This window comes from Colletes gigas, unplaced genomic scaffold, assembly GCF_013123115.1.
Source record: "Colletes gigas isolate AHSC1104 unplaced genomic scaffold, ASM1312311v1 Colletes_gigas_Sc00019, whole genome shotgun sequence".
NCBI classification, from domain to species: Eukaryota; Metazoa; Arthropoda; class Insecta; order Hymenoptera; family Colletidae; genus Colletes; species Colletes gigas.
This window is the reverse complement of record NW_025106648.1, coordinates 4,819,561-4,837,263: the sequence shown is the minus strand read 5'-3', so window position 1 is coordinate 4,837,263 and position 17,703 is coordinate 4,819,561. Positions and strand designations below refer to the sequence as shown.

The 17,703-nt window shown below is 32.1% G+C and overlaps 1 protein-coding gene across 11 annotated transcripts in view; it reads left to right on the top strand.

Annotated features, from left to right (window-relative positions):
- LOC122400660 (kinase D-interacting substrate of 220 kDa) overlaps positions 1-13,721 on the top strand; it is a 187,134-nt gene extending 173,413 nt beyond the window's left edge. For all 11 annotated transcript variants that reach the window (XM_043402226.1, XM_043402222.1, XM_043402221.1 and 8 more), the window contains 16 exons: positions 568-666; positions 1,961-2,257; positions 2,466-2,841; positions 3,236-3,400; positions 3,487-3,694; positions 3,771-4,193; positions 4,315-4,537; positions 4,618-4,797; positions 5,752-6,211; positions 6,295-6,460; positions 6,702-7,167; positions 7,251-7,424; positions 7,566-7,713; positions 8,203-8,324; positions 8,566-8,680; positions 10,087-13,721. In XM_043402226.1, the coding sequence (XP_043258161.1) occupies positions 568-666; positions 1,961-2,257; positions 2,466-2,841; positions 3,236-3,400; positions 3,487-3,694; positions 3,771-4,193; positions 4,315-4,537; positions 4,618-4,797; positions 5,752-6,211; positions 6,295-6,460; positions 6,702-7,167; positions 7,251-7,424; positions 7,566-7,713; positions 8,203-8,324; positions 8,566-8,680; positions 10,087-10,844 (4,380 nt within the window). In that variant the 3' untranslated portion in view covers positions 10,845-13,721. The remainder of the gene's footprint in view (positions 1-567; positions 667-1,960; positions 2,258-2,465; positions 2,842-3,235; positions 3,401-3,486; positions 3,695-3,770; positions 4,194-4,314; positions 4,538-4,617; positions 4,798-5,751; positions 6,212-6,294; positions 6,461-6,701; positions 7,168-7,250; positions 7,425-7,565; positions 7,714-8,202; positions 8,325-8,565; positions 8,681-10,086) is intronic.
- The last annotated feature ends 3,982 nt before the right edge of the window (positions 13,722-17,703 follow it).

The following is a 17,703-nucleotide window of genomic DNA, read 5'->3' as shown; positions in this document are numbered from 1 at the left end:
AAAAGTCTTAGAAAAGCTTTGCAAGAAGAATGGTCGAAAATAACACCTGAATTTTCTTAAAATTTAGTCAAATCAATTCCTCGACGACTGCAGCGTGTTCAAAATGCATTTGGTTACTCAACTAAATATTAATATAAACAATTTTTATTATATATTATTCTGAAACTGTATCTTATTTCCTCTACGATTTTTACTCACAACTAAGTTTCATACGCAGCCTCAAATTTTATTTAATTTACTGAGTACTACTAAAGGTTTTTTTATATTGTTGTTATGTATCAAATAAAGAAACATTACACTATATACCTCTATACAAGTTTCTGTAATTTAGTACAATTTTCATGTTTTATTGAAAAAATATCGGTTGAACCGCTAGGTGTATGATTTTAAGTGACAGTCACTGTATATATTTTTAAATAAGTCGTATGCTTAATCAAAGAATCATTAAAGAAATTGAATAACACTTTATAAAGAAATGCTTTACTTTATTTGTACATTGTTTGTTATTTCTCTCGAGAAAATGTTTATTATATTAAACCTCAATGGACATCGTTTTTCAACTTCTAGTATGGTACCACAGCGTTGGTGTGGGCGTCACGTAAAGGGAATGTAGAAATTGTAGATACTTTATTAAAAGCTGGTGCTAATGTTGATACTGCTGGCATGGTAAGATCAAAGTTTGTCTACTACATATTTCTATTATCAAATTAAAGTAATATCAATAATTGTAGAGAGTAAATACCAAAGAACCTAAGAGCCGAGTAATGATTTTCTAATTCTAAAACAAAAACATTTTTATTACTGTTATAAAGTAACAAAAAAACGTTTAACGTGTTATTGTATTACGCATTATTGTATTATGCATTGCTAGTTGATACATAAATTTTCAGAAATAAAACTGTATCGTTCTTATGAGAAAGTGTTTATCGAAAAAAATAGAAAGATGTTAAGTGCTACTTTCTATAATTTAAAGTGTTTCTGTTGACTCTTCTTTTTCTGATGAAACTGTAGATGTTGGATTTACGATCCTCCTATAATGAATTTTATGATCTTTCTCCAAAAGCGACATAATTGACATTAACGACATCCTTATATATACTATATATATGTATATTGTATATGGATCCTTTCCGGATTACAAATTTTCTGTTAACTTTTCGTTTTCATTTATTTCTTTTTTTGGTTAGAAAACAAAAGCATAATGCTATGACCCGTATACGGGTCATGGACAGTGAACGTGTTAATAAATTTCCAATCTGATATCACTATATGTTTCCTCTACCGTAACGTTAATACTCTTATTTTAAAAATTACTCCTTTTGTTCTATGTATTTAGTTGGAATGTGTCTAGTTATTCTTCTGCAATGCTCGTTAAGTCCCACCATCCCCAATATTTTTATATCTGCTACTTCAAATGGGGAATTGTGTCTAGCCAAAATGACAGCTTTATGCATTTCCTTTAGTACAATGGCTTCTATATTCTCTTTTTCTTATTCTACCAGATATTTCCAGTTATTGTAAACTTGTACTCTACTGTATCAAATACCCTATCAATCATTAATGAACTAAACACAAACAAAATGACTTTATTTTTATTCTGTCCGATTATTTGGTTGTACAGTTTAATTTATTCAAAACTTGCTCAGGCACTTAACCTCTTTCTAAAGAAAATATGCTTGGAGATAATTACTGCTCTAGCTACAAGCATGCACAAGGGAACTGCTAACGCACTGCTTTTCCCTAGAAATATTGGCAATTACACATAAGACCTAATTATGGAAAAATCTTAATCTCTTGAATCTAAGCTCTTAGCTTCTTTGATACTTTCAATTTAAATTCTCTTTCTTATTTAATTTAATCTCAATAATTCATTTTTATTGTCGCATGCCATGAATTATATAAATGGTAGAAGTAACAATATGAATGAGTATTAATAGATTATTAACTAAATATTTTACAGTATTCATGGACTGCTCTTCTTGTGGCTACCCTTGGTAATCATGTGGACGTCGTATTGCTCCTTTTGGAGCACAAACCAAACGTAAATGCTCTAGATAAGGATGGCTGCACAGCTCTAGCAATAGCCTGTCGAGAAGGGCATCACGAGATAGCGAATGCACTTTTAAACGCTGGTGCTTATGTAAACATTCAGGACAGAGCCGGAGATACAAACTTAATTCATGCTGTGAAAGGCGGTCATAGAGGAGTGGTTGAATCTCTTTTAAAGAAGTATGCCGACGTCGACATCGCCGGAAAGGTGACAAAATTGATACTAAATTATCATCCCAGACAGAAGACAGGATATCAGTTAATATCTTGACAATGGTTCCGACTAGAACCTAAAAGTCTCTTTTGTATATCGAACCTACTTGTTTCCCATTCATTTCAAGCTTGGACTATGATTATATTTCTTTAAAGAAGTTGAAGAACTAGCTAACCAGGCACATTTTATTGAAATATTCTAGGATAAGAAAACCGCAACTTACATAGCAGTAGAAAAAGGCAATATATCGATATTAAAATTGTTACTAAACGCTAACCCAGACTTGGAGATCGCAACGAAAGACGGTGACACGCCGCTACTGCGGGCAGTTAGGTCGCGCAACGCCGAAATCGTGCAATTACTGCTAGACAAGAAAGCCAAGGTCTCAGCCACCGACAAAAAGGGCGACACGGTGCTTCATGTAGCTATGCGGGCAAGATCGAAAGCTATCGTCGAGATATTATTGAGAAATCCGAAGAATAGTCAGCTACTTTACCGTCCAAATAGGCAAGGCGAAACCCCCTACAACATTGACATTAATCATCCAAAAACCATTCTTGGACAAATATTTGGCGCGAGTAAGTTGTTCGTGCATTACTTACAAAAAATTTAATAAGCCAGCAAACAAGTTTATTATGAAATTCAATTTTTTTAAATGTCAATTACTTGTGTGAACATTAAAAAACAAGCTATTCGTTGATTATTCAAGCACTATCAAAGAACAGGTGCAAATCCATTATTCTATCAAGTTTACTACAACGATGACTACATTAAACGTATTTACTGTTTTTCTTTGATAACTCATTTATGTTAAGAATAACCAGCGAAGAGTTCATTTTGGTACAAAATTATTTATCAAAAATATTTACAAGAATTATTTAACAAAAATAATTGGATTGTAGCATATAGGGGTCAAATGAAACAATAAACATTTATAAATGAATGCTATTTAGTAAATTTTGCTTTTTCCAGGACGCCTTAACACCAATGAAGATAATGAAAATATGCTTGGCTATGATTTATACAGTAGTGCTTTGGCAGATATTCTCAGTGAACCATCTCTTTCGACGCCTATAACTGTTGGCCTTTACGCAAAATGGGGTTCTGGAAAATCTTTCTTATTAAATAAATTGAGAGGTAATGATTCTATAGCATTTTGTTTGTTAAAACATATAACTGAATTACAAGATATTCAAAGTACCTGATACACTTATTTCTTTCAGAGGAAATGAAGAATTTTGCTCGTCAATGGATAGATCCTGTATTCCAATTCTCTTTCTTACTTTTTGTAGTAGTGTCTCATGTGTCTTTATTAGTGGGTATCACCATAGGTCTTGCTCTACAGTCGTGGATCATTGGTCTTGCTTGTGGTATAAGTCTTATTTTCATTACATACGCTTTTTTGATACTTATCTGGCATGCTAACAAAAGGTAAGGAAACCAACTAGATGGTACACAGATTCCAAATCTATTTCTATTTTATAATCCTTTACAATTTACATTGTAGATACGATTGGTACTGGCCATATAACTTCACCGTTGCTCTGACTACAAAGTTAAATTCATTGAAGCTGTTGTTGCAAGTGATTTTCTGTCATCCTCCCGGTGGCCAAGTTCACGATGGTGTGACAGTCCAGCCAATCAAATTTTATTTCACCGACCAGACTCGGGTCGGCACAACTGCCGCTGGAGAAAACGCAGTAGTACAAATGGTGGGATCGCTTTATGATTCCATTGAAAATGATTTTGGTTCTTTGTCCACGAGATTATATAGAGCGTTCAGACCAAAGCCTGATAAATCAACTACGACTTGGAAGTGGAGACACCTTTGTTGTCTACCATACATAGTCATATTCGAATTCTGTTTTTGCAGTTTACTTGTTGGCATTTCTGTGCTCACCGTCTACCTTATCGACATTACTAGCAGCGAGTGAGTACACAATAAGGATTGACTTAGCAACAATTTTTTATGCAAAGAAGACACTAAATAGGATAATAAAGCGATCGATAAATTTTAAAATGAGGTTTCTATTACTTACTGATTACCACAGGCCAACGATAGAGAAAGTTACGGCACACATAATTATGATAACTGTTGCCTTAATATTAGCAGTCAGTGTAATAGCAAACTTATATACATGGAGTCGAACTTTGCAAGCGCTTGTTTTCTCTCAAAGACGGCATCTTCAACGCAGCATTTCCAAGTTGGAGACTTTGAAAAGCGAAGGTTTTATACAAACACTGAGAAGCGAAGTCAGTTTAATGACGGAAATGGTACATAAACTGTTATTCAGACTAAATATTTTATTAAGATGTTCTTTCTATTTAATAACAAAATTTTTATATAAAAACAGGTCAAATGTCTAGATAGTTTCATGGCTCAACAAAGTAGATTAGTAGTAATTGTGGATGGTCTGGACAGTTGCGAACAAGATAAAGTGTTATTAGTTTTAGATGCTATACAAGCATTATTTAGTGATAATGGTTATCCATTTGTTGTAATATTAGCGATTGATCCACATATTATTGCCAAGGTATTATAGCATATCCTTTACTTTTTTCAAAATAATGGGTTGAATGGAAAAGTTTTCACTTCACATAAGACAATATAGGTGTAGATCGTTATCAGACAATTTTATATATTTTTTAAAGCAATTATGCTGTAAAGAATATTAAAAGAAAAGTTAATGAATAAGATACAGATTTATATTATATTATAACGTTATTATATTTGAGTTTCAAAGATCCTCTATAGTCACAGAAACTATAGAAAACATTCGTAAAGTATTTAACACTAGATTTATCAGCTATTTAAGTATTCCTATTTTTACCAAAACCAGTTAGAATGACTGGTCTTTAGAAAAAGTGCTTAGTGGGATTTTCAGTCTTTACTTACTTTTAAAAAATGACAAAAAAAGATTAATAATATTAATTGTAATACATAAATAGATTTATTGACATTATCAATTAATCAAACGCTTAATTGTTTATAGTTCATCGGTCACAATTTTTACATATACTGATTTTGCTCTATGCGTACTTTCCGCATACATTTTTTTTGCATATATTGCAAATAGTTGTGGTCTTATTGTTATTGCAATATCCTATTTGACACCATTTACGTACAGAAGCGGTGCCACTTGAACTTGGTATATTAGCTTCTTGTGGTTTTTCCCTTGAGGTTTCATATTCAGACTTTGGGCTTGACTAGAACTCTTTAATTATCATTTATTTAGATCACTGCAAAATCATTTGATTAGTAGAATTCAGAACTCTCGAAGAAGTCAATACTTTAATTAAAAAACAAAAAGCGTTTATAAATTTATGAATCTGGCAAAGAAAACTATATAATTAATTACATAAATATTTATTCTTAAAAACATGTAGATATATTTTACAATAAATAAAATGCAAGAACTTTCCGTTCAGCCTCCTAATGTATTAATAGACCAAAGTTAACATATTTACTATGATATTTCACTCAACAGGCAGTGGAAGTCAATAGTAGAAGATTATTCACAGAATCCAATATTGGAGGGCACGATTACTTGCGCAATATGGTACATCTTCCATTTTATTTGCAAAATAGTGGTTTACGAAAGGTGAAGGTTGCTCAACAAACTGCCCAACATAGCAAAAAAACCGCGTGGACTGAAGCTGAAGAGAGTGTTAATTACACCGCATCCAGTACAATGCATCATTCGGTTTCTAATAGAAGACTCAGTACAGAGTCTGGTATAATGAACAGTAACGAAAAGTTGAAGCCACAAAGTAGAAAAGGCAGTAGAAAATTACGATTAAGCGAATCGATAGCCAGTAGTATTGGTAGCAATTTAAATCGACTGGGTGGAGCACAGGATCTTAATAAAATGCTTCTCACTGACGACTACTTCAGCGACGTAAACCCTCGTAGCATGAGGAGATTAATGAACGTCGTTTATGTCACTGGTAATACAAAAATTATTAGCTTCTAGAATACTTATTTCATAATTTATTATATTTTCATTTAATATATCATTTGTTTATTTTAGGGAGATTGTTAAAAGCATTCCAAATTGATTTTAATTGGTATCACTTAGCCAGTTGGATCAATATCACCGAACAATGGCCATTTAGAACATCTTGGTTGATTCTGCATTATGATATGTATGAAGAGAGTTTAGATGATTCCATGTCGTTGAAGAGTCTTTATGATAAGTACGTTCCATTTATAATTATCCTGTGTGTTATGTTTAGCATTTTATTGAATATAATTATTTGATAATGTACGACTTTCTAATAGACTGATTATAATATATTAATAGAAATCGCGATAAAGATGATAAAATGAAAGTAATTTATTTCCTTTGACTATTGAAATTGATCCAATATTCGATAAAAAAAAGTAAAAAACTTGTTTACGATCTAATAAGTTATGTTTTTTTTTTTAAATTATTAGAATACGTCCCCAAATACCAGTACTTAAAGAAGTTCAGCCTCTTTTAGAAATGGATAGAGATGAACGCAAGCTGGACATTTTCCTGACTTTCCATCGTGCCAGCTTACTTGTTAGCGATATGAAGATATTCTTGCCATTCACGATTAATCTTGATCCTTATATTAAGAAAAAGATCAAGGAAGAGCAACAAAGCATAGAAGAAGAATCAGGACTTGGGCCATATAAACAGTACAATCCTTGGACTATGCATGGTGGTACTCAGGAGCAATGGAACGCGAATAGAACTGGTTTAATCAATCGTAACATGAAATTAACCAGAACACCAAGTCTACAAGGATCTGCTCCAGTACCATCTACTTCGTCTTGGTACATGCAACCTTCATTCGATTGGCAGACTCCGCCTTGGGTACAAATGCCTCCTATGGAACCTGTACTTAAACCGCTTTCTGCAACTACAACTTTACCGGTACAACATGCATATAACGTTTATAAAATTGTATATAATTTTTTAGCATCTGACAAAAACTATATTGCCTTTCTCCTTTTTAGTCCGAAATTTTGGAAATAAAACTTTCGTCTCTAACAGTAAACGGCGTTTGTGACCTCATTGATAGAATTGAAAGTTTGAATCACAATCTAGCACCGCAGTACAAAAATGTTATTAAGGAAAATAACATTAATGGCAGGGTTTTGTTACACTGTGAGACACAAGAGCTGAAAAAAGTAAGTTTTTCTTTTCCCGTATTGGTTTTTCACGTCAATTTTTAAAGATTTGATAATACTCTTTCTACACTAAGTTTAGTATAAAACATTTAAATCTAATTCTCAACACACAATTGCGAATGTTGTTCTTTCTACTTATAGGTACTTAAAATGGCTTTTGGAGATTGGGAACTGTTCCGTATGGTGATTGTTTCACTTAGGGAATTAGAATTGTCATCGTTTAGCATGCATGAAGAAGGTCCACGCTGCGTACGCTTCACTGTAGGATCGGAACAAATTCAAAGAAAAGGTACATAACAATTTTTCATAAAAATAAAATTATAATTATTAAGCATACAGTACAGGATGCTCGTTATAAATGGAAAAGCGAGAATATTTCGTAAATAGTTAAAAATAGGAAAAGAATTTTTCAAGGTCGACTTAATTTTTTAAAATGAAATATATTATTATATTTATGATGTAATAGAATTCGTTAAGAGTAATTCAATAAAATCATTCGGTGTCGTGCAACAGTGTAAATTAGCGAGTACATGTATATTGGCTTAAAGCTTTTACATTACTTTTCAAAATATTTGTTAAACAATCCGTTTTCACGACTGAAAATTACCTGTTAATAGATACTTTAGAAGATTTGATGTTTATAACACCCTCCTCCAAAATAAACAATTTTTGTGTAAACAGTTTCGTTGTATATTCAAATGTTTAAGAAGTATTTTTATTTGTTAATATAAAATCAACATATAGTATATGAAAATCATGTGTTACTTCTCTGTTTTAGACCATACTTTACCAAATAATTCGATACGTGTGCCTGTACACGTTGAAAAAGAAAAAGGAACATCAAGGACCGATGGTCCTCCTAGACGAGAACAAACTAAGCAATCTATTATGGAAAAACAAGTAAGCCTTTTTAAAGCATATTATTAGAATGCATATACACTTTTATTCTACCTCTTGATAGATTAATAAAATATGATTCTCATTACAATCGCGTGCTCGGTTTTAGTTTCAGGTAAGCAAAATTATGTTTGACGGCTTCATAATGCAAATAAATAATAATAATTACCAATAAACGAAATCCAGAAAGTTAGTACCAAGTTATCGAATCTATCAAGAAACAAATAACGGATTCATTTTTCAGGTGACCTTGGAAGAACAAATGATTTGTGGAGCACTGCAGACTTTAAATGAAGAAGCTTGCGAAGATGTATTAGACGTACCATCACCGGCAGTGGTACCATCAGACTCACTTCCAGGTGAGCCCTCTTCACTACCGCTTACACTGCCTCTGGTTATAGTTCAAGAACCACCGCAGCCAGACCAAAATTGCGACACCGTATTTGAGTACAATACAAATCTTTAATGATTTGAATCAAAGAAGACCATAGTTCGATCGTCTATCATGTGTGTACTGCATCGATACGACTGCATCATCCTATTCGAAGATGGTTCTATATACTCATCACTCGTAGTTTCAATTCTTTAGGAAAATTTTGTTAACGTATCTTTTATTTAAATGTTTCTTAATATGTCAATATATAGACACATCCATAGCAGTATTACCTATGATAGGTGCACCCATATTAGGGGAAATTAATAAAAAATTTAGTTTTTATATACACACATATACATATGTGGAAGAGGCTGAAGGAAACATCGCTACTTCCTTCTGAGACCTACCTCCACACCGACTGTTTGAAAATGTGCCAATGCGTCATGCGAGACTGGACCGTTGTAAATAGACGAAGGATATAAAATGAATGTCATCTGTTAAATAAAATATACACATAATGCGTGAAATAAGTAACGTTATGGCGGTAGTGACTTGAATGTATGCGTTTTACCATAGATATAATAAAAGCATCGTCTTCGTGCAATAGTTTAGTACAATAATGGTATAGCTTGCGAGAAAGAAAAAGCTGCGAAAACGTTTTGTATTTCTGAAACAGTAGGAAACATTCGTGTCCGTGGCAAAGTATTAATCTGTCTTAAAATGTTATTATTAATGCTTAATCGCTGGTTGTATTGTTTTACTTCCCGATATATATGATACTTAGAAATATTGTATATTTCCTAGATTCAAAACCTATTATTTTCCACAATGAACATTTGTAAAACAGACTGTGATAATTACTTGTTACTATCATCGGATGCTGTTGAACGAGTACCTATACTTCCTTTTTGGATGTTCACGCTGATAGATCTTGTATACTTAGAAAGATAAGCTTCAACGTGAAAGAGTTTTATATATCAAATTAAAGAACTAGTTATATTTTCATCCTGATTCATTGTATTCTTTTTTTTTTGTACTACCTGTACAATTACCATAATTAGATTGTTCGAACATTATATTATAAATGCAAATGGCAATAAAATTTTGTTGGAAAATTAAAGCGAGATTATCTTTCTTAACGGAGTAGATCTATAAGCTAAACGAGCGCATTCTTTCATTTTATATCTTTATTCTATAACACAACGCGCTCGGTACTACGGGTAGTTGAAAATTTAATGGCAGTAATTAATCATATTTCACCGAAACATTCTTATAACGTTTTTAATCTTCGATTCCTAAATCGTTTGATTTCGTACTGGCGTTTGCAATGGAATTCGTGTGGAGATCAAAAAGAAACAAAAGGCGTATAACACCGACCCTTTGTTTTAGGAAACGGCGCAACCGCATCTCAGGACACGGATTTCGTTATTCTTCAATCTAATCCGCATATGCACTGGGTACCAGTTAACGACGAACCAGAAACATCGGACGACAGTTCACTGGAGTCTACGGTTCACCTTCAGCGTACAAATTCCCAACGTAGCATCACGTCTCAACTCAGCACGAGATCCGTTTGCTCGTTTGGACGTAGAAATACAAGGAGAGATGGCGGCAATTCCAACACTAGCAGACCATCTTCTTTGTTCATGTCTCCACCGCCATCTCCTAGACCTGCTTTTAGATCTAAGTCAACGGACGAGAATTACGTGGCAAACAATATACCCTTGAAGCCGACTATCTCGACGCCTATTAAGAAACTGCGGTCCACGTCGACGTTAAACGAAGAGGCAGTGTCGGTATCAGTTCCAAACTCTAGCCTGGAAAAGCTAACGAAATTGAAGGACCGTCTGATGGGAACATTGCCAGCCTCGTCCGCTCCGGGGGAGAGCGAGGACGAATCAACACCGTTGGTTTCCGAATTGTCCACCCCGACCCATTCGCAATCCGACAGTGTGTTCAAACATGACTCTAGCGAAGAGCATAGTAGCTCGGTCTCGTCGAACAAAAGTTTACCCCGGGACGGTGAACGATCCATTGACATAGATTATTCCGACACGGTGAGCTTAATGGTAAGGGAGCCATTGCACGTGCGTTTCTTATCGCGACAGGACGCAGAAGAATGGGACAATCCCGAGACACCAGTCTGATATCCCCTGTTACATGATCTTCACCGAGTCTTTTGGTGGTAGGCAATAATGTGTGATACGAATACGTGTGAATCGTAGCTTTAAGTAAAAAGAATATTTCAATTGAAGTTTGTGATAAATTTCCAGAGATAATAGGATAAGCCACTGGGTTTTGACTGTGCTTTGTAAATAGTATATAGACGATACTGTCCCCTCTTTGGCGGAATGTTTGATGGTGTTCATGTCAGTGTTGAGCAGATTATAATCGAAGTAGTGATTGTCGATTACGATTAATATGGTTAACTCTTAATACCATAGTAACTAATTTCTTTTTTTTTTTGCTGAAACTACTATTGATTAAATTAATGATCCATCTTCGATGATTAATAAAGCTACCTAATTGATTTGAATTAAAAAATTTCATAAGTTATTAACACTTTAATGGCCGCCGTATCACCGTTGTCCGTCACCACTGATATTGTAGACCAAAGTGAGATACACGAAGATGCTAGGAATATTATTATAAGGAATTATAAATGTAACCTCACAAACGTAATAAGTTGAATATACGATGAAATAGTGACTGATACAGTAAATCACGCACACGTGACAGTGGCCAACGTCTGCTAGCTCGCAAAGTCACGTATACGTGACAGCGGCCGTCAAAGTGTTAATATTGTTTTTATAATAAAATTTGTAATTACAACGCCGTTTTTAAACAATCGACTAAATTTTGATAAACGTACTTCTTTTAGAGAAGTAATTTGACTATTTCCAATTTAAATAGAAAAATAATAATAACATTTAGAATCACTTACGTTAAGGAAACATAGGAAAGTAACACATTAAGAAAATCAATGTTTGTTAATTTATGGTGATAAATTTGTTAGAGAACTTTCTGTAGTGCATCTTCAATGGTACAAGTATCTACCACCAGCAAAGTGTTAACAGTGATATTTGATAGGACCTGGACTTGTTTAAAAGAACATTGTTTGAAGTAGCATTTCAATTAACGTGTTATCCTATTTGTTTGTTACATTATTTTTTAAAAACACTATTTTGTGGTTCCATTTCAAGAAATATGTTTTGAAATCAGTCATTTTGTATTTAAGACAACGAGATTTACGTTATTAGTCACCGAAAAGTAATCATTAATTCAATCAATAATGGGACAACACCAATGAATAACGATTATTTAATCGTCGGTCGACAATTAAATTTTGTATTGCATCTCGATTAATTTATTCAACGAAATTAGTCGATTGATGTCCAACTGTTTCATGTGACCCAAAAAGGAATTCTATAATAAATAGCGACGGGACTGATACGATACATATTGATGATATTCAAGCAATTCAATACCAACGTACTTAATAACAAGTATCGAAGAGATATCGAAATCTCAAGAATGCGATATCGAGTTCCGATACTGATGCTGTTGGAATGGATACCAATATTGAGCGAAATGTAATCTCGTTACATTTGTCCTAATCACTTTGTAGAAGTGATTGTAGAAATTGAAGCCAGATTACATTTTACCCATCATTAATTAATACTAATGGATAGATTATCAAAATTACAAAACAAAATCTAATCGGTATCTCTAAATAGTTGTATTTATCTTGTTCACATTATCTTTTACATCGAATACTTCCTTCTTTCGAACCAAAACCAAATCTAATCAGTATGAAATAAGCAATACGAGAAAATAGATACAATTCGAAGTATGTAATTACGAAATGAACTCTGGAAATAATTATTTGACATCGTACTTATTAACTACTTATTTCATATCGACCAAACTGTTTGTTTTACTTTCTGATACATTCATGATAAAATCGATGTCTGCTAGGTTTATACGATATGGTATTAATATGTAATCATTATAAAATTATCGGTATTGAAAATTGATATCGAGTATCTACGTGTTGTATTTAATTGATATGTATCGATACCTTCGGATAGTTATCAAACCGGTTTTATGCAAAATGATATTTTATTATCTGGTACCAGTAGTATTGATACAGAAATAAATCCATCGCTAATTACGAATCATGTAAAAAAGAGAAGCATGCCTTTTATGCTACATATGCGAAATAAGATGTATTTAACCTTTGTGGGCATACTGAGCAAATAACATTCCGTAATAATTTTAACGCATTTAACGATGTGAGTATAGATATCAGTATTTTTGTTAAATGACTGATATCGAAGCAGAAAGTGTTTCTTTTATCATATTATAAAAATTCGGGTGTTGAGAAATTGATTAGTCAATTTGTAAATACAGTTTAAAGTGTAATTTGGAAGCAGATGAATAAATCTTAAAATATTTTAAAATACTGTTTCATGTTTAGTATGTGCCCGGTAGACACAAAGGAACAACACAAAAAATTCTGTTCCTTTGCCGCGTGTAAGATAATATTGTTACGAATACGAAGTACCATTACGAATTTTTAAATGTATGTTGTATAACAGGTAAATGTATAACAGTGCTGACTTGTAGGTTGATCGGTATCAAAAAATTAATAAGATATTTTACATTGATAAACATTTGTATCTGTGAGATAAAATTTTGTGTAGTACTGCTTTTATTATCGTATCAGCGCGATAAAATTATGTAGCAGTTTTTTAAGATAGAATGACGAAACTACTGCATACTTAATTATTCACTAATTTATAAGAGGCTACCGAACCGATATTATTAACAAATAATTTAAAATAATTTATTTTAAATTGTTAAAATTCAACCATTAAATTTTTACTAGAGTTTTTTTTTAATCTTGCAAAAAACGTTATTTAGCGACATTATCAATTTTTATGAACATTAGAACTATTAAAAAATAACGGTATACAGGGTGTTCAGCTAAAAATTTTAATGGGATATTCTAGAGGCCAAAATAAGACGAAAATCAAGAATATCAATTTCTTGACTGAGGCTTCATTAAAATGTTATTAAAAAATTTCAAATCATTCTGGAAAAATTATTTTCGGTTGCGGGAATCAATTACAATCATTTTTTATCGTTAGACATACCCTCGAAATCTTACCCACTTTTGAGAAAAAAATTCGAAGTGTGAAAATTTTTCGACGAAACTAGAAAATTTCAAATCGTTCTAAAAACATAATTAGTGGTTGCAGGGGTCAATTACAATCTTTTGGTCAATAGGCATACCACCGAAATCCTACGCACTTTTCAGAAAAAAATTCTTTATCAAAAATATAATGTCTGACCATACATTGGCCTATTTCCCTGAAATTTTTCGACAAAATTAAAAAATTTCAAATCGTTCTGGAAAAATTATTTTCGGTTGGGGGAGTCAATTACAATCATTTTTTATCGTTAGACATACCCTCGAAATCTTACCCACTTTTGAGGAAAAAATTCGAGGTGTGAAAATTTTTCGACGAAACTAGAAAATTTCAAATCGTTCTAAAAACATAATTAGTGGTTGCAGGGGTCAATTACAATCTTTTGGTCAATAGACATACCACCGAAATCCTACGCACTTTTCAGAAAAAAATTCTTTATCAAAAATATAATGTCTGACCATACATTGACCTATTTCCCTGAAATTCTTCGACAAAATTAAAAAATTTCAAATCGTTCTGGAAAAATTATTTTCGGTTGGGGGGGGGGTCAATTACAATAATTTTTGGTGAATAGACCTACCCCCAAAATCCTATCCACTTTCTAGAAAAAAATTCAATACGGGCGGAACTTTAAACGTTAATAACTTTTTAACGAAGCCTCCATCAACGAATTAGTATTCTTGATGTTCGTCTTATTTTGACCTCTAGAATCTCCCATTAAAATTTTTACCAGGTGTGGCCAAACACCCGGTATAACTAATTTGACAATAAATTGAAATAAAATCCTGATCAATTGGCACATTGGCTTATAACGTATAATAATTATTAAATGTATTACTTTTAATCTATTCATAAAATTTTAGTTAAACCCCTGGGGAAAATGTTAATGGGAGATTCTGGAGGCCAAAATAAGACAAAAATCAAGAATAGTAATTTGTTGATCGAGGCTTCGTTAGAAAGTTATTAAAGTTTAAAGTTCCGCTTGTAGAACGGCAATCTGAGAGCAGCTGCGTGCGCACGATAGTGGTCCTCACTCATAGAATTGTAAGGCTGTCGATACGTCAGTAAGTAGAGTTTCTCATGCTGAGTGAGAACCACTGTCGCGTGTACGCAGCTGTTCTCAGATTGCCATTCTACAGGCGGAACTTTAAACGTTAATAACTTTTTAACGAAGCCTCCATCAACAAATCAGTATTATTGATTTTCGTCTTATTTTGGCCTCTAGAATCTCCCATTAAAATTTTTGCCAGGTGTGGCCGAACACCCTGTATATAAATTATAAATCTCAAAGTATTCTAAACAGCATGTAATTTTAATTTCGTCTATTTTAAACTTGTTAATGCCTAATTTGTACCTAATACCTAATACATATATTTCTGAAAAATCCACAGTATAACTTTTTAATGGTACTTTTTTATTACAAAGCAAAAATTATACATAACGTATATAACAGTATATGTATATAACACTTTAGGACGGAATACATTAGGGTATCGGTTAATAATAGCACTGTAAACACAGGTAATAGATATATTAAATTTTCAAATGATAGTATCATATGTACTTAACTTATTACTATTAAATACATAAACAAACATAAAACAGCGCCTTGTTCTACTTTCATAAATGCTTGTATATGGAATACAATAAGTACTTCAACAGCCTTTTACGTAATTCGTCGAAAAAGACGAGACTTACTTTGTATAATTTAAATTTCGAAATTTTTCAAGGCAAAAAATATCTCACAGTTGCATTTTAGATGCAATTACTGATCATTGCTCGCATAATACAATAAACTTCGTCAGATATATTAAGAAAAACCAGGAGACATAACATGTTAAAAGAAATTGATCACAAATGTGTACATAAAGTTCTTGAATCCTTTTAATTTTTTATAATTATCGGATTCTTTTAGTTCATTGTAGTATGTTATTCTTTTTACAAAATACTGATACATCAGTTACAAAATATTGTAACTATATAAACAATAAACATTATAATTGATGAGAAATATTTTGTTTTTGCAATGGTGTTGAATGACACAATAAAATACATGATCAATACTTTACCGTATCATATATTTGAAATTATATTTTAATTGTACTATGCTACAGATAAATGGATATGAAATTTTTCTCTATAAAATAAAATGAAATACGTCATCTTTTCTAATTCTTCATGAAAGAAGATTAATAGAAAAGAAATTAATCATCTTTTATGAACTAATCGTATTACACCAATAATAATGTACATATTTTCACAGATAAAAATATTTTTAACAATAAAAACTTTTATAGGAGGTAAAATTTCAATTCATAGGAATGACTATAAAATTTGAATACAATAGTCTTCTCTTTTTCATTATAATTAAAGGCACTATGGCAAGTATAAAATACTATCTCACAGGTGTTTAAATACTTGTATATATACCGTTTGAGTACACAAACTTCGTTTATGAATTCAAAAAATGTAAATATACAATTGAACGAAAATTCTGAAAAATAAGTATTTATTAAATAGTATTTTAAAAGTTTGTGTACCCTTTATATAATGTATTTACCTTTTAATAAAAGCACCATACATTATTGTTCAATGTATGTATACGTTTCCCATACATACTAACAGGGTGGAAGGACACTTAATTTTTGTAACAATCAACTATCCTACTCAATAATAAATGCAAAATATATTTAAGTAATTTGCATGGCAAAACGATTAGAAATGCTTAAAAATATAAGTAAAATTGCTATCGATAAAAAGCAAACATAAACATGGAATAATATTTTTGTAACAAAAAAGTATTGCATCTAAGTATTATTTTTATGGTACTAAGGAGTACTGATATAGTCTTTAAATTATATGTATATATTACGCATACAGTAAAACTTCCTAATTTCAAATTTTCAAGTAAAAAGTACATTACAAAAAAAGTTAATTTTTGACAAGAAATTATTGTTTGTATGCTTTATATTTAAAAACTAATTGTTCTACGAAACCTCACTAACATATTCCAAAGGATATAGCTAAATAAAGGGGTCAAATGTGCCCTTGAACCAAATTTGACATACAATGGATCCATTGATGCAGTATCAGCATCAAACATTCTACGCCAAGTTTCAATCCTCTATCTTATTCGGAAGGGTAGTTATAGGACAAATTCGGATTAATCGAGTACGAAAATTACGTAATAAATCTGGTGCATTATGATCATCGAGATACGTGTTCAAGAATTTTTTCCGATTTTTGGATTCGAAATTCTAGATGTGAAAAATTAAAAACGCAAAAAAATACGGATTTCGTATTGAAGCTTTCGAGACACTAGAAACTGCTCCATAATTATTTTTGTGTACATGTAGTTTAGGTGAAAATATTTTTGAAAATTGAAAGAACATAGAATTAATATAATAAAAAAAAATGTACTTTAAGCGGGGCGCGAACCCGCGTCAAAAAATTTGCATTGTATCCACAGTCAAGGACCTTACTCACTGTACCATCGCAGCTGTTGGAAATACTGTTGATACTTTTGAATATAACACGCATAGCACCTTTTATTTAATGACTTATTTTTGTTTCTCTATTTTGTACACCGTTCTGTTCGACATAGAAATGTTTAAAACCATAGAATATAGTTATCTATTAAATGGAATACAAAAATTCAAAGTATAAGTTTCTTTTTCACGCGAAAACTTCGAAAAAATCGGTTTTTGATTTTTCCAACTACGGCGCAACCTACCAAAAAATCGAAAAAAATTCAGGGTCATAACCAATGACAATACGCATTCATTTACGG